Source organism: Stomoxys calcitrans, chromosome 2 (assembly GCF_963082655.1).
Source record: "Stomoxys calcitrans chromosome 2, idStoCalc2.1, whole genome shotgun sequence".
Lineage (NCBI taxonomy): Eukaryota > Metazoa > Arthropoda > Insecta > Diptera > Muscidae > Stomoxys > Stomoxys calcitrans.
In genome coordinates, this window is record NC_081553.1 from 83,620,439 (window position 1) to 83,645,511 (window position 25,073).

Sequence of the window (25,073 nt, forward strand, 5' to 3'; positions counted from 1 at the left end):
ACAAGTAAAAAGGCATTAAGTTAGGCCGGGCCGAACTTTGGATACCCGCCACAATCCGGTGTTCCTAACAATACGGTGAAAATTGGATCGGGAGGCTTAGAAAAACTCACTATTTCAAATGTCAGCGAAATCGGGTAATATATATAGCTTTTATGGGCTTCAGTCCCCTTATCGGCAGATCGGTCTATATGGCAGCTATATCTTAATATAGTCCGCTCAGAACCATATTTGGGTCCTGTGTTGGGAGGCCTTAAATTACTCACTGTTTCAAATTTTGAGCGAAATCGGATAAAAAATAAAGCTTTTATTGGCTTCAGACCCTTTTTCGGCAGATTGGTCTATATGACAGCTATATCTAAATATAGTCCGATCAGAACCATATTTGGGTCCTGTGTTAGAAGGCCTTAAATTACTCTCTGTTTCAAATTTCAGCGAAGTCGGATAAAAATAAAACTTTTATGAGCTTCAGAACCTTTATCGGGAGATCGGTATATATGGCACCTATATCTAAATATAGTCCGATTTGAACCATATTTGGGTCAAATATCGGTAGGCCTAAAGTAATCCACTGTTTCAAATTTCAGCGAAATCGGGAAATAAATAAAGCATTTATGGACTTCAGACCCTTTATCGGCAGATCGGTATATATGACAGCTATATCTAAATATGGGCCGATCTGAACCATATTCGGGTCAGATGTCGGGAAGCCTTAAACTACTCAATGTTTTAAATTTCAGTGAAATCGGATAAAAAATAAAACATTTATGGGCTTCAGATCCTTTATCGGGAGATCGGTCTATATGACAGCTATATCCAAATATAGTCCGATCAGAACCATATTTGGGTCCTGTGTCAGGAGGCTAAAAATAACTCACTGTTTCTAATTTCACCGAAATCGGATGAAAAATAAAGCATTTATGGGCTTCAGACCCTTTATCGGCAGATCGTTATATATGGCAGCTATATCTAAATATAGTCCGATCTGAACCATAATTGGGTCAGATGTCGGGAAGCGGAAGCAGGAATCGGATAAAAAATAAAGTGTTAGAATGAGGTGAACCCGACTTAAAAAACAACTAGGCAGCAAGAGCCGATGAGTTGCCAAACAAAACTATTTAAGAACGGGGGCGATAAGATCAGCTCGTTTGAATAATACCCCCCGGAAGAGCACATACGAGTTGATTGGAACCTCAGCGTACTATGTCCCTTATAAGTCTTCTTTCTATCGCACAGACAATGGTTTCGAACCTGCTATGTGAGAAATTGAAATCTGGTTCAATAACAAAAAAAAAGTTTCAGTAAGGTGATCTCTTATCGTGTGATCTAACGCTACTCGCCTAAGTCGGAGATCGTATATTCAAGCTAATATTCAATTTAACTTATCGTGTTCCCTTCCATTTTTCTCATTCAGGGGTGTTTGATTGAGAACCTCTGCCAACAGTCGATTAGCAGTTAATAAACTTTCTTTCGTGGGGAAGAGGAGAGCAAAACGCATGCATGAACTACGAATAACCGTGAAGTTAATACCCAAATATGACACGCAAAAATGTTTTTTTTTTCTGTTTTTTCACTTAACATTCCGACATACCAATCAAACCAAGAGACAACAAACACGTGAACAATGGATACCTAATCGTTGTCGTACCGTCATCTCTTTGAGTTGTCTATTTATTGTTGTGTTTTTATTTAAACATTTACGAACTTTTTTTTTTGCAAAAGTTCTTACAAACTTATCTGAGATTTATTTTTTATTTTATCACTCATGTTGTAAATGATCGACTGACTGATTGTCTGGGCTGGTGGTGGCCGACAAGCAATTGTCATTCGTCGAAGTTTTAGATCAGTTTAGATCGCTTAGCTAAAGAACTATTAAAATGTAGCTGTAAGCTCTGAGGCATTCGTAGTCGTGGCAGAACCTTTTGAGAGCTGCAGCTTGCTGCTAAACACCATTCGGCAAATCTTGGAGGCCAGCACTCAGACACCAGAAGAGTCAAACACATCGCGGCGCGCACTTATCCATATTAGCGACGGATTTATTCATTTTCATTCGCTCAGGCTTGATTAGTTGGAGGAGGCGAAGCGCGAACTAAACAACGCCAAGCGGAAGAATTTTGACGAACAAAATCCAACGCGAATTAAATAAACGAATTGTTTCCTTACAAACAACAACAACAAAAAAGAAGAAAAAGTTCCTCTTTCGTCAAATGCCTTTTTAATTGCTTAACTGTGTGCCGGTGATTTATATTCACAAACTAAAAAACATAAGCTGTGATATATTTTTTTGGAGCTGAACTAAATCGAATTTGTAAAAAGTTGGGAAACATGTGGAGAACATCCAAAATATTTTGTTTTTGTTTTTTAATGGTTCATTGTGTTTGGGGAGCAACATTGGAGCCTCCCACCATTATACGCACCCTTAACTCTACGGATGTGGGACCAGAATTTGTAGCTTTCGGAGGATCATCAACATCCAATGGCAATGAAATGAACTCTGGAAAACCAGTTGAGGGTAAGAAGAAAATAAGTGCAAATTTAATTTAATTCATAGCAAAGAGAATCAAAAACTTTCGTAAAGAGAAAAAAAGTCAAAATCCCAGATCGTCTCAGTCAAATCGGACTAGAATTGCGCCCTCTAGAGGCTCAAGAAGTCAAGACCCATCATCGGTTTATATGGCAGCTATATCAAAACATGGACCGACTTATCCTATTTACAATACCAACCGACCTACACTAATAATCGTCCTCCCGATTATACTTTTTGAACCCCTAGATGGTGCAATACTTATACGATTTGGTTGAAATTTTGAACGTAGTATGCTGATTTGGCTTCCAGCAATCATGCCAAGTACGGTCCAAAACGGTCTATAACCCGATATAGCTCCCATTTAAACGGATCTCTCGATGTGACTTTTTGAAGTCAAATGTGGAATTGATTTATATGGGAGCTGAATTAGTTTATTGATTGATTCAGGCAATACTTGGCTTAGATATTGGAGGTAATAGCAGAAATTATCGTAATAATAGAAATGATCGGATTCGACTAAAAACTTACACAAATGAACTTAGTTGAAAGCCACCAAATCAGCAAAAAAACAAGTAAGAGCGTGCTATGTTCGGCCCTCCACCATAGAACGCATTCGTCGTGTTCTTTGTGCGGTATCTCTTTTTAGGCAAACAAAGAATAATGGATAAGAATGGTTATGATATTGGAACTATATCAAGCTATAGTCCAATTCGGACCATAAATGAATTGAATGTTGAAGACCATAGTAGAAGTCATTGGGTATAATTTCAGTCCACTCGGATAAGAATTGCGCCTTGTAGGGGTTCAAGAAGCATAATGGGGAGATCGGTTTATATGGGAGCAGTATCAGGCTATAGATCAACTTAGATCATGTTGGACACGTACGTTGAAGGTCATGGGAGACGCGGTTGTACAAAAGTTCAGACAAATCGGATAAGAATTGCGTCCTCTAGTGGCTCAAGAAGTCGAGATCCAAGATCGTTTTATATGGCAGCTATATTAGGTTATGGACCAATATGAACCATACTTAGCGCAGTTATAAGACATAACAAAACACTTCATGCACAATTTCAGCCAAATCGTATGCGAATTGCGCCCTCTAGCGGCTCAAGAAGTCAAGAACCAAGAATGGTTTATATGGCAGCTATATCAGGTTATAAACTGATTGGAACCATACTTAGCACAGTAGTTGGAAGTCATAACAACACCTTATGCCAAATTTCAGATAAGAATTGCGTTCTCTAGTGGCTCAAGAAGATCCAGGATCGGTTTGTATGGCAGCTATATCAAAACATGGACCGATATGGCCCATTTACAAGCCCAACCGACCTACACTGATAGGAAGTGTTTGTGAAAATTTCAAGCGCCTAGCTTTATTCCTTCAAAATTTAGCGTGCTTTGACAGACGGACGGACACACGGACGGACATGGCTTGATCGACTTAAAATGTCAAAACGACCAAGAATATGTATACTTTTTGGGATCGCAGATCAATATTTCGTGGTGTTACAAACGGAGTGACTAGATTAGTATACCCCAATCCTATGGTGGTGGGTATAATTAAGCTTCTTGAGGCAGTAGAATACTTATTGGGAGATGGGTTTATATGGGAGCTATATCAGATTAGACTTAAGGCGATGGGGAAAGAATTGAGGATGGGAGCAGCTCATACCATCGCGGTATAATCGAGGCGATGATAGGAAACCTAGAAGGAAGGGAAGAGGTTTCCGATCGGATACCTGAGATGAACCTTGAAGTCGAGTGCGAGGCACTGCTGCCATAGGCACAGTCTTGGATTGACGGAACCCCAGTGTTGCCATCTGGAAGATCATGTTACACGGATGGATCAAAGCTAGACGACAGAGTGGGGCTGGGGGTTTACATTGAGAACCCAGGGACTGAGATCAGTTTTAGACTGCCTGGCCAAAATACGGTCCTGCAGGCGGAGATCCGGGCGATCATGGAAAGCGTGAAGTGGTGTGGTGCTTACGCGAGGACGTCGAGTGTGAACATCTTTTCCGACAGTAAAATTAGCACAATGGCAATAACAACCAGGACGGTAAGGTCACGAAAAGTCTTGCAGTGTAAGGAGATTAACGCCTTCTCAGGGATGGCAAAATCCACATCGTTTGGGTGCCGGGCCATAACGGAGCAAGGGGAAGTAAAAGGGCAGACGATTTGGCTATGAAGACCAGAGGATTGCCGTCAATAAACTTGGTTAACCCGAAGCCTTTCGGGTCGACGCAGTCCGAGTTAAGGGAGTGGGCGACGAATGCGCATGCCACATTGTTGAACAGCGAAACAGTCGGCTGGACGGTGATATAGTGAGAAGACTAGGCTTTTACTGAAAGGAAGCAAGAACGGTGCGGCAAGTGATAGCATGTGTAGGGCATGCGGGGAAGATGATGAGACGTTGGAGCATTTCCTTTTTCATTGCTCGGCTTTCGCGTCTAACAGATACCGGCACTTAGGTGGAGACACAATACCAGACATGAACCAACTTAGCGGAGTGATATTGAAAACAATTAAGGATTTTGTAAGTAGCACAGAGTTCTTAACTTAAAATTTTTTTATTAGAGGTTACTTTATAGTTTAAAAGCGCGCAACAAGTCGATTACTGGCTTAGATGTATGTCAATAGTGGCATGGGACGGATGAATATCTGCACCCTCTTTTCAACCTAACCTATATCAGGTTACAGACCGATTTGGATCATACTTAACATATATTTTGGAAGTAGTAACAGAAGGCTACGTAATATATTGCAGATAACAATAACTGCTTCCTGGGGGTCAATATAAAAAGTCAAAGGACTATTTTATAAGGGAGCTGCACTCAAGTCTGGACCGATATGGCCCATTTGCAATCCCCACCTAATTATATCAATAAGAAGTATCTGTGCAAAATCCTACCAGATATCTTTATTTATTTTACCGCTATCATGATCTCAACAGAAGGACAGACGGACATGGCTAGATCGACTCAGAATGTGGTAACTTCTGGATTTACCTTTTCCATTGCAAAAAAACATTGATTATTAAGCTCATCTCGTAAGAGAAAAAGACAAATCATGAAAAAGTGATCTTCGGGCTAAAAAACAAAAAAAAATTAAATAGAGCAACTTGGGTTTTCCACTGCAACCACATTTAAGTGACAATATCAAGTTTAGAATGACTACAGCAATCTAGATTGCACCACTTTAACCACAGTAAGTGTTCCTATTATCTACAAAAGAAACTAAAATTAAAACATTTTTAAAAAAGAACATTGAAAATTTTAAATTTTATTTTGTTTTAGAGCGTGTCACCTGACCTTAGTTATTTGCGGGTAATACAAAATTTCCACCTCATTAAGTATTTGTTTGTAATTGATAGAAGTCAATTGTTATCGAAAGTCATCGACTAATTAGAGTTCGTTAGTGATGTTCTGGTTGTTATTACTTTTGTTTTGTTCTTAATACGGTTAAATAAATGCGTATTCGTTAAAATTTAATTTTCATTGACTGAGACATAAAGCTGAAATATTTGTTGTGACACTCAATGCAGGTGTGCCTGCAAGTGTTTTACAAAAACAGAAATTAGTTTCATACACAGTTAAAATTATTAATCCTACATGTGTTAAATAAAGCCTTCCTGATTTTATGGCTTTAGCCGGTAAAAAGCGAATTTTGTTGCCATAAATCGCCGAGTTTTAAATAGAGAGAAGAGATTTTGTGCCTTCGATTGTTCATGGCAAATATAAGTATACGATTATATATATCCCCCATATCCACCGACTTCTTGATTACTACATAAGGGGGCCACCATAGCGCAGAGGTTATCATATTCACCTATAACGCTGAATGCCTGGTTTCGAATCTTGGCGAAAACATCAGAAACAAGTTCTTTAAATGACTTTTTCGAATAGAAAAACACCACCGTTAAAATTTCAGGCAAATCGCGTAATAATTGCGTCCTCCAGAGGCTCAAAAAGTCAAACTGGGTGATCGGTTTATATGGCAGCTATATCAGGTTATATACCGATTTAGACCATGCTTCGAACAGTTGTTGGAAGTTATACCAAAACGACATATGCAAAATGTCAATCATATTGGATAAGAATTTCACCCTCTAGAAGCCCAAAAAGTCTAATCGGAAGATCGGTTTATATGGCAGCTATATCAAGATATAGACTGATTTAGACCATACTTAACACAGTTTCTGGAAAATTTCAACCATATTGGATAAGAATTGCGCCCTCTAGGGGCTCAAGAAGTCGGTTTATATGGCGGCTATATCAGGTTTTAGACTGATATACTTGGCACAAACACTTCAAGAAAAATCAAATAAGAATTGCGCCCTCTAGAAGCTCTAGATGTCAAGACCCAAGATCGGTTTATATGGCAGCTATATCAAAACATGGACCGATTTGGCCCATTTACAATCCCAACCGACCTACACCAATAAGAATTATGTGTGCAAAATTTCAAGCGCCTAGCTTTACTCCTAAAAAAGTTAGCGTGCTTTCGGCAGACAGACGGACGGACGAACGGACACGGCTAGATCGACTTGAAGTGTCATGAAGATCAAGAATATATATACTTTATGGAGTCTTAGACGCATATTTCGAGGTGTTCCTATGGTGGACGGTAACAAATATGCAATGGTTGTGGTCCCCTCCTAATGCTGGCGACATTTGTGAGGTACTATGCCATGCGAAAACTTATCTTCAAAGAGGTGTCGTTCAGATTCAGCCATAAAAAAAGAGATCCCCTATCATTGAGCTGAAACTTGAATCGGACAGCACTCATTGATATGTGAGAAGTTTGCCCTTCTTCCTTAATGGAATGTTCATGGGCAAATTAGCATTGCACCATTATAAGCGCAACTCCATATTCGTTGGTGGGTTTTAAAAGTTCGTTTCTGCTAAAATTAGAAGAGTTTAACATGTTTTAAATCTCATTATCAAAATAAATTTTCAAAGCTGTCACATACATCATGAATGGATTTTAAGGTTCGAAGTCGAGCTTGTCTTGACGTCAATAACACATTAGTAATATGTGTTAATGCGAAATATGTTAATATGCGAAATTTAAAATAGATCTACTTTTTATAAAAAAATCCATAAACAAGATTTTGTCCCCTCTTTAATATACGGTATATCATTAAAATTTCTGTTAATAATTTATAATTTTATAAATTTTACAGTTAACAGATTTCCAAAGCAAAATTTGAAATATTGTTGAAAATCGTGCAAATCAAAGTGTTACATTCTAAACAAGTTTTCATTTTAGTATGTATATTTATTTCTTACAATATTATCTTCAATAATTATTGATAATATTATCTAGAATTATTGGTTGCTAAGAACAGATTTTTCTCAATAATCTATGATATCATCCAATTTCTATGAGGCAATTTGCTATACAACAAATATAAAAGCGAGCAATGACCACCACTGAATCTTATAAGCTCTCCACCATGTATCTCGTAGGACAAGTTCTACGGAAATTATAAATCAAGTTCTTATGTTAAGTTATATCCCAATAAGTTTTTTACAAAATTCATGTCAACTCAAAATCAGGGAATAGTTTTATATGCGACAACACAGCTAAAGTGGTCCCTACTCTAAACGGAACGCAGGTGGATTGGGATAACTTTCGGCACACATTCTACAGCACTGTCTCTGGCCTGCCGATCAAGCGGATCACAAATGTCCTGAACGACTCGCTTAAGTCTGCATCTCTTAGAATCAAACCAAAGCAGCAAACAATGACCACCGCTGAATTGGTTGGTCTAAGGGAAGGTTGCAGAAGACTCTTCAATAAGGCAAAAGCCACAGGCACCACAGGACAAGGACATCTATAGGGTAGCAATCCCATGGCAGCCGGTTGTACGTACCGGATTAACCCTATGGAATTCTTCATCGGCAAGAGCTGCCGCCTCAGTGTATAACACACTGCTACAACGACAACAACATATATAAGGCAGTGTTAAGAAGATATATAGGCGATCTGAAAAAGGCTCAGAACGAATCCTGGAAGGAATTCTGCAGCTTCATGAAAGATACATCGGAAGCCTCTGGGTTACAGAAGATATTTTTTTCAATACCTATTTCGGTAGGGTATATTCACAGGTTAGACAACGTATGAATATCTTAATGTCTATAGCGGGCAAACTCTTCTACTAGTCCGGGATACGTACCGGATTGACCCAATGGTTTCCTTCATCAGTGTTCAACACACTGCTACAACAACAACAACAATTACATTACAATTAGTCTGTTTTATATACCATCCGTTCTTGTATGCCGTTAAACAGCACCTTTTTAGTCAACTTTGAAGACTTTGCCTTTGTATTACAAGCGCCATTGGATATTGAAATAATCCTATTTTTACAATATTTTTATACCCACCACCGTAGGATAGGGGGTATATTCATTTAGTCATTCCGTTTGCCACACATTGAAATATCAATTTCCGACCCTACAAAGTACATATATTTCAGATCGTCACGAAATTCTAAGACGATTTAACGATGTCCGGGTGTCTGTCCGTCCGTCTGTTGTAATCACTCTACAGCCTTTAAAAATTGAGATATTGAGCTGAAATTTGGCACAGATACGTCTTTTTGATGCACGCTGGTTAAGTTCTTGAACGGGCCAAATCGGACCATATTTGGATATAGCTGCTATATAGACCGATTTGCCGATAAAGGGTCTGAAGCCCATTAACGCTTTATTTTTTATCCGATTTCGCTGAAATTTGAAACAGTGAGTTGTTTTGAGCCTCCCGATATCAGTGCTTAATATGGTTGAGGTCGGACTATATTTAGATATAGCTGCCCTATAGACCGATCTGCCGATAAAGTGTCTGAAGCTCATTAAAGCATTATTTTTTTATCCGATTTCACTGAAATTTTAAACAGTGGGCAGTTTTAGGTTTCCCTACATCCGTCCCAAATATGGTTCGGATCGGACTGTATTTAGATAAAGCTGTCATATAGACCGATATGCCGATTAATGACCTAAAGCTCATAAAAGCTTTATTTATTACCCGATTTTGTTGAAATTTAAAATACAAAATTCAACAGTGACTTATATTTATTAGACCATTCAATGTCCGTGCCGAGTTTGGGTGAATAATTTATCCAATTTTCACCGGATTGTGACGAAATGGTGTTTACATATATATCCGAGGTGGTGGGTATCCAAAGTTCGGCCCAGCCGAACTTAATGCCTTTTTACTTGTAAAGTAAATTAATCACGTCTTTTCAAAATGATTTTTATATATGAAAACAACGTGTAAATTATAAGAAGTTAAAGCACGCTAAGTTCGGCCGGGCCAAATCTTGGAAACCCACTACCGTGAATTCTGCTAAAAATTAATACAAAATAAATTTTGTTTTAGTTCATAATTTTATTCTACATACCAAACTTCTTCCAAACCAGCAAAAATCAAAGTTTCTAGGAACCGAACAAGGATGATCGAGAGACCGGTTTGCATGGCAGCTATATCAAATAACAGACTGATTTGGACCGTACTTGGCACGGTTGTTGGAAATCATAACAGAACACTTCACGCAAAATTTCAGCCAAATCGGACAAAAATTGCGGCTTCCAGGTGCTCAAGAAGCCAAATCGGGAGATCGGTCTATATGGGAGCTTTATCAGTTAATAGACCGATTTGAACCGTACTTGGCACAGTTGTTATAAGTAATAACAGAACACTACATGCAAAATTTCAGTCAAATCGGACAAAAATTGCGGCTGTTAAGGACTCAAGAAGTCAAATCGGCAGAACGGTTTATATGGGGGCTATATCAGGTTATAGACCGATTTTGACCGTACTTGGCACAAATGTTGGAAGTCTTAAAAAAACCTTATCTATAAAATTTGAGCCAAAGTGGACAAAAATTGCGGCTTCCAGGGGCTCAGAAATCAAATAGGGAGATCGGTATATATGGGAGCTATATCTAAATCTGAACTGATATAGCCTATTTGCAACCCCCACCGACTTACATCGATATTAAGTATTTGTGCAAACATTTCAAGCTGCTGGCTTTACGCGTTCGACCTCTATAGTGATTTCGACAGACGAACGGACGGACGAACAAACATTCCTAAATCGACTCAGAACGTCAAGACGATCAGGAATATATATACTTTATAGGGTCTTAAACGAATATTCAAGGTGTTACAAACGGAATGACTATATTAGTATACCCCCATCCTATGGTAGTGGGTATAAAAATGTCTATCAAAAGATACAACCATTCATCGCCTACACTGTTGAATGAATATGTACATAAAGTGTATAATTCATTAGCAACAGGTGAAGTTAATAAGATTTGCTGAGGGTAATTACTTTTCATATTCCAAATTTTCAAACGTAACATTCTAATTTGTATAGAAAAAAACACTTGTGAAACAGCTATTTTAAAAATAAACCATCGCATATATGGAAAAAATTCCATTAACCCTATGAATTCAAATATTTGTACAAATGGTAAATCGAATATCCCCTACAAGCAAAAAATAAAATGTTTGAAACATTTTTACGACTAAGAAAATATTTTTATTACAATTTTTTTCTTTTACTATAACAGTGTAACGTTTTTTTTCAACATATCAAACGTTAGCCATAAACGTAGCATTATTAAACGCAACTAACTTTGTTTATTGTAAACCCTTTAGTAGCTTCGCCTACGGTAGAAGGACCTTTCTTTTGGTGTAAAACCAAAAACTCTTTAATGCTGAAAGTGATTCGATAGCTGCAAACGTTTAGTCGTTTACCGAACTAATAATTATTCTCTTGTGACTCTCCTACTACAGAGAAAGCGTGAGTATTTGGGCGTAAAGACCAGTGATGAGCAACAATGTTCACACTATTGCAAAATATTGTGTACGTACACAAGGAAATAATTCCAAGCAATCCCATGGGCTTGCAAATAATTGCAATTGTGTGCTTATCACTGGTATTTCTACATTCTCACAAACAACGTTTTTTTCTTTTAGAACTTCTGAGAAAAAAACGAATAGAAGAGGTTGGCATGTCCACCTATGACGTCGAACGCCTGGGTTCGAATCCTGGCGAAACCATCAGAAAAAATATTTCAGCGGTGGTTTTCCCCTCCTAATGCTGGCAACATTTGCGAGGTACTATGCCATGTAAAACTTTATCCAAAGAAGTGTCGCACTGCGGCACTCCGTTCGAACTCGGCGATAAAAAGGAGGCCCCTAATCATTGAGCTTAAACTTGAAACGGATTGCACTCATTGATATGTGAAACTTTTGCCCCTGTTCCTTAGTGGAATGTTCATGGGCAAAATTTGCATTTGCAGTTATTCTTTTTGAATATTGCAGATAAAAGTGTCCTAAAAAACTTAAAATAAATTCTGCCTGAATTTTTTAACAAAAATCCCCAAAATATCCCTTTTGAGTAAAGTTGGTTCCAAAATCGGCATTTTTTAGAAAATTTGCTGTGGAGACTACGAATATTGTTAGGAAAAAGCAAAATTTGCATTTGCAGTTATTCTTTTTGAATATTGCAGATAAAAGTGTCCTAAAAAACTTAAAATAAATTCTGCCTGAATTTTTTAACAAAAATCCCCAAAATATCCCTTTTGAGTAAAGTTGGTTCCAAAATCGGCATTTTTTAGAAAATTTGCTGTGGAGACTACGAATATTGTTAGCAAAAATTTTTGACATGGGTTTAAGGGACATACGGAGTAAAAAAACATGTGTCCAAATTGAGGTTCTGGCTTTGGCAATTTTGAACTCAAGAGGTTTTTCCAATTTTGTAAAAAAAATGTTGCCTATGTTGAAGTACTTATAGCACCTATTAAGTTGGCATATCTGGTTTAAATTTAACTTGAAACGCATCTTCAAAATGTTCTCTTTACCAACAAACAAGAAAAAAATTAAGGTATTGAAGCAAGTTTTTCCAATAAAGACTAATAATTAAAAATGCTTTTATTGGCCATAAAATACAAAAAATACTCTTTTTTCAAATTTTTTGCCTTCCAAACTGTATAAATTTTAACTGAATAATTAGATGTGAGCACTTGTCGCACAAATGCCTTTGCAAATTGCAAAATACGAATTATTTTAAATAACCCCATTAAAGAAATCGCACCCAGACCCCCCCTGAGAGAGATAAGGCGGCCGGGAAAATTTTGTCGCAACAAATTCTTTAAGTCTCGAGCTGTATGTACTGTGTCTCCATCTTTCTGAAACCACACTTTTCTAACGTTAATTTCTTCAAGTCTTGGAAAAAAATTCCTCAATCAAATTCAATCAAATAAATGAATGCGTTCTTGAGCACGTTGCCTTACAACAAGAGAGCGACCGTTAGAAAAGAAGCTCGCGACAGCGAAGGCCCGGTGCTTCCTAGACCAGAGCATAATGGCAACTGACTGGAGAGGGAAAAAAACTTGAGGATTTCCCCTTCAGATGCGTTCCGTCTCAACCCCCTACCCACCCAACTCAACGCTCAGGAGTTTTTATACCCACCACCGAAGGATGGGGGTATATTCATTTTGTCATTACGATTGCAACACATCGAAATATCCATTTCCGACCCTATAAAGAATATATATTCTTGATCAGCGTAAAAATCTAAGACGATCTAGCCATCTCCATCCGTCCGTCTGTCTGTTACAATCACGCTGCAGTCTTTAACAAGTAAGAGCGTGATAAGTTCGGTCGGGCTGAATCTTGTATACCCTCCACCGTGGATCGCATTTGTCAAGTTCTATGCGCGGTATCTCTTTTTAGGCAAACAAAGAATATTGAATAAGAACTGTTATGCTATTGGAGCTATATCAAGTTATTGTCCGATTCGCACCATAAATGAATGCTGAACATTGTAGAAGTCATTTTGTAATGTTTCAGTTCATTCAGATAAGAATTGTGCCTTGCAGGGGCTCAAGAAGCAAAATCGGGAGATAGGTTAGCTGAATAGGAGCCGTATCAATTCAGACCATATTAGACACGTATGTTGAGTGTCATGGGAGAAGCCGTTGTACAAAATTTCTGCCAAATCGGATGAGAATTGCGCCCTCTAGAGGCTGAAGAAGTCAAGATCCCAGATCGGTTTATATGGCAGCTATATCAAAACATGGACCGATTTCGGCCATTTATAATCCCAACCGACCTACACTAATAAAAAATATTTGTGCACAATTTCAAGCGGCTAGCTTTACTCCTTCGAAAGTTAGCGGGCTTTCGACAGACAGAGGGACGGACGGACATGGCTAGATCGACTTGAAATGACGATCAGGAATATATATATACTTTATGGGGTCTCAGACGCATATTTCGAGGTGTTACAAACAGAATGACGAAATTAGTTTGCCCCCATCCTATGGTGGAGGGTATAAAAATAGAGATATTGAGTTGAAACTTTGCACAGATTCCTTTTTTTGCCAAAAGCAGGTTAAGTTTGAAGATGGACTATATCGGTCTATATCTTGATATAGCCCCCCATATAGACCGATGCGCCGATTTAGTGTCTTAGGCCCATAAAAGCCACATTTATTAACCGATTTTGTAGAAATTTGGGACAGTGAGTTGTGTTGGGCCCTTCGACATTCTCTTCAATTTGGCCCAGATCGGTCAAGATTTGGATATAGCTGCCATATAGACCGATCTCTCGATTTAAGGTTTTGAGCCCATAAAAGCCCCATTTATTAACCGATTTTGCAGAAATTGGGGACACTGAGATGTGTTAGGCCAGTCGACATCATTCTTCAATTTGGCTCAGATCGGTTCAGATTTGGATAAAGTTGTCATATAGACCGATCTCTCGCTTTAAGGTTTTGAGCCCATAAAAGCCACATTTATTAACCGATTTTGCAAATATTTGGGACAGTGAGATGTGATAGGCAAGTCGACATCATTCTTCAATTTGGCCCTGATCGGTCCAGATATGGATATAGCTGCCATATAGACCGATCTCTCGATTTAAGGTTTTGAGCCCATAAAAGCCACATTTATTAACCGATTTTGCAGAAATTTGGGACAGTGAGTTGTGTTAGGCAAGTCGACATCATTCTTCAATTTGGCACAGATCGGTCCAGATTTGGATATAGCTGCCATATAGACCGATCTCCCGATTTAAGGTCTTGCGCCCATAAAAGCCACATTTATTAACCGATTTTGCAGAAATTTGGGACAGTGAGTTGTTGTAGGCCCTTCGACTTCCTTCTTCAATTTGGCCCAGATCGGTCCAGATTTGAATACAACTGCCATATAGACCGATCTCCCGATTTATGGTCTGGGGCCCAAAAAACCACATTTATTATCCGATGTCGCCGAAATTTAGGACAGTGAGTTGTGTTGAGCCCTTCGACATTCTTCTTCAATTTGGTCAGATCGGTGCCGATTTGAATAAGCTGCCTTATAGACCGATATCTCAATTTAAAGTCTTGGGCCCCATAAAAGGCGCATTTATAATCCGATTTCTCTGAAATTTGACACAGTGACTTATGTTATGCTTTTCGACATCCGTAACGTATATGGTTCAGATCGGTTTATTTTTAGATATAACTACTAAAAAGTCTAAATCGGACCATTTTTCGATATAGCTGCTTTGGGGCATAAGGTATGCATTTTTCACCGTATGTTAACGAAAGGTGGTTTACATATATACCCGAGGTGGTGGGTATCCGCAGTTCGGCCCGGCCGAACTTAACGCCTTTTTACTTGTTTTTCAAATAAATTCCAAACGCTTTATTTCTTTGCGTGCATGATAGGCCACCAACTGCCGTAGATACTTTACCAGCCCGTCTCTATTCGTCATAACCCAACCTAATCTTGCCTATAACGATTGTGCTCAGAGCTTAGCACATTTTGAGTAAAAACAGGCATAAAAATAGTTAAACTTCTGTAAAACATTCTATTTTGCATTTTTTTACTCTCCTATTAATATTTGTTATTTATCTTCATAATTCATTATGATTGTAAAAATTTCAAAATAAGTAAATATTTTAAAAAAGTCACGTTGCCGCTACTATTTCAACTGGAACTGAATGCGAAAGAAAAATATTTACCTAATTAACATTTTTATTGTTCGTTATTTTTCTCTGCTAGACAATTAAACTCATATGAATTATTTAAAGTACCGCAAATGAAATATCTATTGATGACATATTACTATTAAAGATGGTTTAAGGGAATTTTTGTTATCAAGAAAAAAAAAAATCCCCTGAAAATGTAAATCTCTAAGCCAGCCCAGCGTCTAGAATAATTTATCTTGTAAAAAAAACTTAAAGCAACACTATTCTATAGAAATTGGAAACAAGTGTTAGGGCTTTTAACTTAAACTCTATATTTAGTTCGCGTTGTAAAAAATAGTAAAGTACCCTAAAGTAAATGCTTAAATGCAGTAGCCTAGTAAAAAATGATTAAATATACAAAACACGTTGTTAATGACTGAATTGTAGACGAAAAACATTTTTTCGAAACAACAAAAAAGCAAATTACACAAATATCAGATTTTATGCACAAAATTTGTCACAATAATTGACAAAAAACAATGACCATCAAAAATGACGAATCCATACCAAGTTCATGGATGAACCGGGTGAAAAAAAAATTGTGTTTCCTTTGCGGAAGTTTGAAAAAAATTGTAGCCGCTATGTAATTTATTTGTCAAAATTTGTTTATTATTACAAATCACGCATTTAAGCCTAAAGAAGTGACAAGTCATTGTTTTATTGCTCCGATGAACTTGAATTACTTGATTACTGCTAACTCGGGGAACAAAATAAACAATGACTTTAATATAATTATGCATGAGGAATATTGAACCTGTCAACCAATTATAAGAATAATAAATCACAAAAAATAGAGAAAATGTAGGGCGTTAGACACGAATCTATTTCCTAAAGTTGGGAAACATAACGCCCAAACCCCGGAACGAACATTTAAACCGATCATTCGAGTATAAAAACAAGTAAGAGCGTGTTAAGTTCGGCCGGGCCAATTCTTTATACCCTCCACCATTGTTCGCATTTGTCGAGTTCTATGCGCGGTATCTCTTTTTAGACAAATATAGAATATTGAATATTCAAGTTATAGTCCGATTCGAACCATGAATGAATGCTAAACATTGTAGAAGCCATTGTGTAATATTTCAGTCCATTCGGGTAAGAATTGCGCCTTGTAGGGGCTCAAGAAGCAAAATCGGGAGATAGGTTCATATGGGAGCTGTATTAAGCTATTGATCGATTCAGACCATATTAGACACATATGTTGAAGGTCATGAAAGAAGCCGTTGTACAAAATTTCAGCCAAATCGGACGAGAATTGCGCCCTCTATAGGCTCAAGAAGTCAAGATCCAAGATCGGTTTATATGGCAGCTATATAAAAACATGGACCGATTTAAACCATACTTAGCGTAGTTGTTTGAAGTGTTACCAAAACACTACGTGCAAAATTTCAATCAAATCGAACGAGAATTGCGCCCCCTAGCGGCTCAAGTAGTCAAGACCCAAGATCGGTTTATATGGCAGCTATATAAAAACATGGACCGATTTGGCCAATTTACAATACCAACCGATCTACACTACTAAAAAAATTTGTGCAAAATTTCAAGCGGCTAGCTTTACTCCTTCGAAAGTTAGCGTGCTTTCGACAGACAGACGGACGGACATGGCTAGATCGACTTAAAATGACATGACGATGAAGAATATATATACTTTATGGGGTCTTAGACGCATATTACAAACAGAATGACGAAATTAGTATAACCCCATCCTATGGTGGAGGGTATAATAATTTCGAAATTTTGAGCCATGTGTCCGTTTTATCTCCAAATACTCCCGAGCGGACATAAAGACAGTTCAGGAAGATATGTACTCAAATGAAAGGTGATTGGGAGTAAAGTACATGGGTGGTCCTACTACCATCTAGATTGTGAATGTACTAAAGCATAATCATAGGAAACCCCATAAGTAGCTATAAATTCCCGAAAGTGTTAACTTTTTACCCCAAGAGGGCAACATTAAGCGAATTGCTCATATAAAGCAGCATGCCCCATACCTCTAAGCCCCAAGAAACAAAAATGTCCTAATAGTCTCGTAGCGAGTCAGTACATCAAATGTGAACCCGAAAATTATCCATGCATTTGAAAAGGTAAACCTTAAGGAGGCCACCGTAGCGCAAAGGTTAGCATGTCCGCCTATGACGCTGAACGTCTGGGTTCGAATCCTTGCAAGACAATCACGAAAAAATTTTCAGCAGTGGTTTTCCCCTCCTAATGCTAGCAACATTTGTGAGGTACAATGCCATGCAAAACTTCTCTCCAAAGAGGTGTCGCACTGCGGCACGCCAATCGGACCCGGCTATAAAAATGAGGCCCCTTATCATTGAGCTTTAAACTTGAATCGGACTGCTCTCATTGATATGTGAGAAGTTTGTCCCTGTCCCTAAGTGGAATGTTCATAGGCAAAATTTGCATTTGCAAACATTTTACCCATGATAAAGAGTAGAACATACAGTGTGTTGCTCACGTCCAAGTAGAATACCTTTGCCAAGTGAAATTGGTGGAGACCCCCCTGCACCATGGATCTATCGATGCCACTATATATATATATTGGCTGAATGCGTAGACATCGAAGAGGCTTTTAGCAATATGAGTCCCGACGCACTTATCTACTCCTTAGACCGGAACCCGCCCTAAGAGACTGTATAAGCCGTTTGCTAATGAACAGGTAGATAATTTGTGGGTTCCATGACATAAAGACAAGAGGGTCATTTTATAGCCTCTCCTAACTGAAGAGGAGGAAGGCCGAAAGTGTATTAATATGACATACCATTGGGCTAGACCTCGGGATCTGAACGTTAACCCAGAAAGGACCGACTGTTTACGTGGAAAACAAAGATGGGCCGATTCGAGCAGTCATGTTTCCTTAACAGAATGATTTCAATATGAGACAAGATCAAATACTTGAGAGTGATAGGAAACTTAATTGAAAGTGCTGCATCTAAAAGCGTACTGGCGAAGGCTTACAGATGTTGTGCTGTAGACAAGATGGACCGTAGGCCTAAGTCGGAGAAACGACCACTAGCCCTTCAGGAACGTAAATAGCCTAATATCCACATAAGCGTGAGAAAAAGTTCAACATAAGGCAACAGGATCAGAGTTCAGCGAACATGTTATCGTGGCATAGGACGGTGAGAGACGCGCCAACTAGGGCATTGAAGACAATTCTTAAGTTCCAACCCATAGATATCATCATACAGATTAAGTATGAGGCAGACACTGAAGCTATGAGATTTAAAGGTCGATTATGGATTTGAACCCAACTTTATTTGAATTGCCAACGGTCAAAATTTGTTATAAAAATGTCCATTTCTGAATTTAATTGCATATTTTTTACAATTTTTTTAGTAGTTGAGCGTTCAAAACGCTAATATCGAATGAAGCTGACAAAAGATTTAAGATTTCTGATCAGATACTTGAGATGACACTTGCGGTCGAGTGTGTGCCACTGTTGCCAGCGGAACAATCTTGGGTTGACGGAACTCTGGTATTGTCTTCTGGTAATTCATGCTATATGAATGGATCAAAGCTAGAGGACAGAAAAGGTCGGGGTGTATACATTGAGAACCAAGAGATTGTGTTCTTTTTGTGGCTGCCTGAGCATAACACGATCTTGATGGCGAAAATATGGCGATCACAGAATGCTTGAGGTGGTACGGTATTTAAGCGAAGACGTCGACGTTAATATGATTACGTACAGTAAGTTGCCCATTATGGCAATAATAACCATGGCGGTAAGGTCACGGTTTTGGCTTCCGCCATCTCTGAGTAGCCACATCGTTAAGATGCCGAGTTTTAGCAGAATAGGGGATAACGAAAGGGCAGATAAATTGAACCCTTCAGGGCGAAGCTGTCCGAGTCAAGATTTCGGGCAAAGGTCGCGCATGCAGCACGGTGGAACAGTGGAAACGTCGGCATGAGGACGAAAATCCTTTTTGAGGCATTAGGATCGTGAGGAAACGAGGCTAACACTAAGAGATAATAAGAACGAAACTAGTATGACTTTTGGCACCACTGCGGGACAAATAGAACTACGGTCGTACGCATGCAGAATAGGTGCCGCTAGGGAAATCGTATGAAGGGCATGTTGGACCATTTCCTGTGCCAATAAGGTCGCGTTACGATAGCAGACTTGATCCCACTTAGGGACCTAAGTAGCATTAAGTTCATTAAGTTTTCGAGGGTACTTTTAAATGTTCCGATGACGCAGCAAGCCGGCTACTGGCCTCAGCTTCTATCGCACGATATATATGGTCTTATGTATTTTAAAAAAATCATCTCTGAAGTTGTACACATCGTATGATACGTACGAAAAATTTAATATGAAAAATGGGTTTGTGAACAAATATGCAAGTCTTTCGGTTAAAGCGGGCTTTTATTTCATCGAACATACATATAGACCCATGCCTATAAACAAAAAATTCAATAAAATTGAGAATACGTGCTGTATTCGTATTTAACAACATAGGTAAAGTCTTCTGAATACGAAAAGTGGCAGCACATATGTTGCGCACATATCGTGCAAAAGCAGCTTTATGTGTATGTCGCGCGCCCAATTCGCATATGACTTCTGGATACGGAAAGTTGCAGCACATATGTAACGCACATATCGTGCAGTAGCAGTTTTACGTGTATGCCAATACTGACATTAGGAGAGTAAAATACGTATCCTCTTTCCACCAAATCCACCCCGAAACCCTCGCACAGACGATTATGCAAGAATTGCATAGAAATATGAACCTAAAAAAACTTACGAGCTCCTAACCTTTGTGACGTTCGGATTGCTGGATGACATTTGGCACATCGGCACTAACTCCTTTATCATTGAGCTTAAACTTGAATCGCAAAGTAAATTTTTTAGCTATTATCTTTTTGGCAACACTGGTTTAAACAGCTCACGCACGTTTTATGTTTTGTTTCATTGTCAAACATCTTCAGTTTGATCTATAATTTAACCACGAATTGTCATACAAACAAACTACGCTTTCAAATTATTAAATTTTATTATTAAAATGCGTTCTCTGTTAAGAAAATCAAACGCGCGCTTCTTCCATTTTACGACGAAGCTTATTTTTGGCTCAATGGATACGTAAATAAGTAGAATTGTCAATTTTGGAGTAAAGATCAGCCAGAATTATTGAAAGAGCTACCAATGCATCCAGAAAAAGTCGCAGTTTGGTGTGGTTTATGGGCTGGTGGCATCATTGGGCCATACTTCTTCAAAGATGATGCCAATCTTAACGTACCTTTGAATGGTGAGTGCTACCGTGAGATGATATCAAATTTTTTGCCCAAAATGGAAGAGCTTGCACGACATGTGGTTTCAACAAAACGGTGCCACATCCCACACAGAACGCGTAACAATGGACTTGTTGAGAGGCGAGTTCGGTGAACATTTATTTCACGTTCGGAGCCGGTCAATTGGCCGCCTAGATCGTGCAATTTAACGTCATGTATATACAGACAATCCCGCTTCAATTGATGCATTGGAAGGCAACGTTGAAGCATTCACTCATTAGATACCGGCCGAAATGTTGGAAAGAGTATGCCGAATTGGACCATTTGAGGCGCAGTCACGGTCAACATTTGCATGAAAGAATCTTCAAACATTAAATTGTTTGGACCGTACTATCGATTTAAATAAAGATTTTATGTATTTTTCTGAATTATATGTTTTTTTTTTTAATTTTCTTATAGCTCTTAAATCACCCTTTAGAATTGTTTTATAGAACCGTAGATATTACACTTTGGACATATTTGTTCGAAATTTGTTACGGATTGTTTTATAACCCATCTGAAAACTTCCGCCGAGATACACACAATTGATCAAAATTAGATATATGTAGCTCTCAATGTGTAATTATAGAGAAGGTGTAGGATATTATACAGTCATCACAGCCCTACTTTTGCCTTTCCTTACTTGTTTTAATTTAGCAAATCAAGTTCGTTATTAGTTCAGTTTAACTTAAAATGACTGTATTTCCAAAATGAAGTCTCTGGCTACAGTCTTTCTATTTGATACGCCAGAAAACACAGGGAAATCTAAAAAATATATCATAAAGGAACTTTTGGAAAATTTCCATAGAACAACTAAAAATGCCTATTTTTCCCTTAGTTTAAATGGCAAAGACATTTTCAATCATAATTAACTTTACGAAAAAGTTTAAGTTTTTTCATAATAAATAAAATATTTTAAATAAAATAAATTTTTGTATTTGATAAACATACTGTGGTCTTTCTTTTAATCTCCAGATGCCAAATATTGGTACAACATGGCCCAGAAACAATTGGACAAAACCATAAAGAATGCCAAGAAAAATCATGAAGATGGCTATAGACGTAAAGCGAGAAATATTATCATATTTGTGGGCGATGGCATGGGTCTAACGACTATAACAGCGGGACGTATCTACAAGGGACAATATTTAAAACATGGATTTGGCGAGGAGGAAAAATTGACATTTGATGAATTCCCCTACACAGGTCTGGCCAAGGTAAGTTAACAAAACAAAACATTTTAATATGATATGTATCCATAACCATAGCTCATTATTTTAGACCTACAATGTGGACAAACAAGTCCCAGATTCTGCAGGTACTGCCACGGCTATGTTTTGTGGCACTAAGGCTGATTATGGTGCCATTGGCATGGATGTACACCGTTCCAAGACAGATGCCAACCAGGGACGTTTGACGTCCATTATGGATTGGGCCCAGGCCGAGGGTAAACGTACCGGTATAGTGACAACAACACGTATTACACACGCCACACCTGCAGCTACATATGCCCGTGTCTATCATCGTGATTGGGAATGTGATTCAGAAGTGCCACCCGAGGCCAAAGGTATTCACACGGATATAGCCCGCCAGTTAATAGAAAATTCTCCAGGCAATAAATTTAATGTAATTTTGGGAGGAGGTCTCAGCCCCTTGGGCGCTCCTAACACGAATGAAAAGAAAACACAACCATGGGAAGGTGGTACCGAAAAGGTTTGTAGCCGTACAGATGATCTAAACCTAACACAGAAATGGCTGGAAAATGGCAGGATACGAAATGAGAATCGTGTATTTGTTCAAAATGCAGAGGAATTGGAAGAGGTTAACTTTAAAAAGGTCAATCGTTTGCTGGGCTTATTCCGTAACAATCATATCACATATGCCATAGGCAAGGAAAAAGGAGAACCTTCGCTTAAAGAAATGACTGAGGCGGCCATCGAAGTGTTAGAGCGTGAAGATTCTAATGTAAGTATAATAAAGTTTTTCCTCTTCTGATGAAAATGAAAAATGCTAAATGTTGTTCTACTCATTTCAGGGTTATGTTCTCATGGTTGAAGGTGGCCGCATTGATCAGGCCCATCATCAGAACTATGCTCATGCCGCTCTGCATGAAGTCTATGAATTTGATCGTGCCATTGAAGCTGCCCTCGAGAACACAAATGCTGAAGAGACTCTTATACTAGTAACAGCGGATCATTCACATGCTGTGACCCTAAATGGTTATCCTAAAAGAGGTTCTGATATTTTAGGATTTGCCAACAAAGCCTCAGATCCTATGCCTTATGAAACCATAATGTATGCCAATGGCCCTGGTTTTTATGATCATTTGGCCAATGATACCTCGCTGGGAAATAATCCCATTAATTTTTGGAAAAACTTTTCAACCATAAGCCAGGAACAACGTAATTCGCTCACATATCGTCATATGTCTACGGTGCCCCTTAAGGATGAAACTCATGGCGGCGAGGATGTCATTGTCTTTGCCAATGGACCTGGTTCGAGTTTGGTACGAGGAGTTTTCGAGCAACATTACTTAGCCTGGGTCATGAGCTATGCAGGTTGCATGGGTCCAGCAAAGGATTTCGATGAAACTTGCCGTAAAGGTGCCCAAAGTTCCGCCATGCTAGCAGCAATGCCTTTAATGACGCTCATCCTGGCTGTTTGTTTAGTACAGTTTTTTAAGTAAAATTTTGTTTTGTTTTTCTGTTTTAAGTCTTTATAATTAGAATGTTTTAATTTGTTGTAAATATTATTTAAAAAAAATTAAATAATTGGCTGTAAATGTGTATAAAATAGTACTTGTTGAACTTAGAATTAAAAAAGACTTGAATGAAAAAAATGCTGTCTTGTCATTGCAGTATAGTTATGTTTTTTCCAAGGGGACACGCACAATGGATGGTGGTCGTCATCTAAACTTGAAATTCGACAGTTTTTTTGTATGCTTAGTTGTTGCTCATGATACTTGGGGTATTTTATCGCCACTCCTTCTACGATGCAGACGATGTTTTAATAATTCTAAGGGGAAGGAATCTGAATCAGCTATGCAGGAAGACCTAAATGGTCCTGGAAATGGCATATAACTAAGCTAGACCTAGGGTCTAAATGTTAACCCAAAGAAGACTGAATGTTGCTTATTACGAGGAATATGAAGTTGAGCCAATTCAAGGTGCCAGGTTACCCCAACATAAAAGTTCAAATGCTTGGGAGTGATCTTTGAATCTGAACTATCTGAACATCCGGAAGCGCACGGAGAAGGGACTCAGATGTTGGAATACGCCGTAGGCTCGAAATAGGATTCGCCGTAGGATCCAAATGGGACCCGGATTCGAGGCGTAAGACCAACATACTCCTCGGTAGTTTGGTGGACGGTAGTGGAGCAGAAGTGCAACATGGGCCTTTATAACAGGTTCAGAGAACATGTTGTTAGAAATTTGTGGGGCGAAGCGAATCGAGTTTAGTAGGACACTGGAGACAATTTCAGATGTACGACCCATATTCAAATAGATTAGGTATAAGTCACCCACTTCAACGATGGGACCTAAAGAAATGACAAGTTGCATAGAAGATACGAGCAGATTAATCTTTCGCGAAATAATCGTGGCGACAATAGGAAATCTGGATGCGAGACACAACAGTTTCGAGTGCGAAACACTGTTGCCAGCGGCACAGGCTTGGTCTGCTTTTTCCCCATCTTGTACTCCATGATGCAGGGATTGGTCAAAGCTGGAAGACAGAACAGCTCTGAGCGTCTACATTGGGGACTTAAATACGGAGTTCTGTTTTCGGCCGCCTGACATAATACCGTCCTGGATGCCCAAAATCTGGGCGATTAAGGAATGCGTGAGATTGTTTCCTGCCAACCCGATGACGTCGAATATCTTAACGGACAATAAGTTGTCCATTTGAGCTATAACAAACAGGTAGGAGATTTATGCCTTCTCTGAGGATGATTCCTCGTTTAGGTGCCGGGCTAGAGCATAAACTTAGCGAATGCAGAGCCATTAAAGGCCACATATTCCGTTAAGGGCGCGTCGGCGAACGACATGGGGTTAACCGGATCGTGAGAAGACGAGCCTAATACTAAGGACAAGCAAAAACAAGGTCAGTATGACTTTCGGTATCCTTACGAGGTGTTTAGGACTACAGGCGCACTTATGTGAAGTTGGTTAAGCAATTGACCGCGTGTTTATCGCAAGTGGGTAAGATGATGGGACGTTGTAACAGGACTAAGTGCCAGATGATGAT

At 38.7% G+C, this 25,073-nt stretch overlaps 1 protein-coding gene across 1 annotated transcript; it reads left to right on the forward strand.

Moving 5' to 3' along the window:
- Window positions 1–1,887: 1,887 nt before the first annotated feature.
- On the forward strand, window positions 1,888–23,688 carry LOC106083321 (alkaline phosphatase 4). Its single transcript, XM_013246253.2, has 4 exons — window positions 1,888–2,509; window positions 21,804–22,045; window positions 22,110–22,793; window positions 22,864–23,688. The coding sequence occupies exons 1-4, from the start codon at window positions 2,323–2,325 to the stop codon at window positions 23,512–23,514; spliced, it is 1,764 nt and encodes a 587-aa protein (XP_013101707.2). The 5' UTR covers window positions 1,888–2,322; the 3' UTR covers window positions 23,515–23,688.
- Window positions 23,689–25,073: the final 1,385 nt, after the last annotated feature.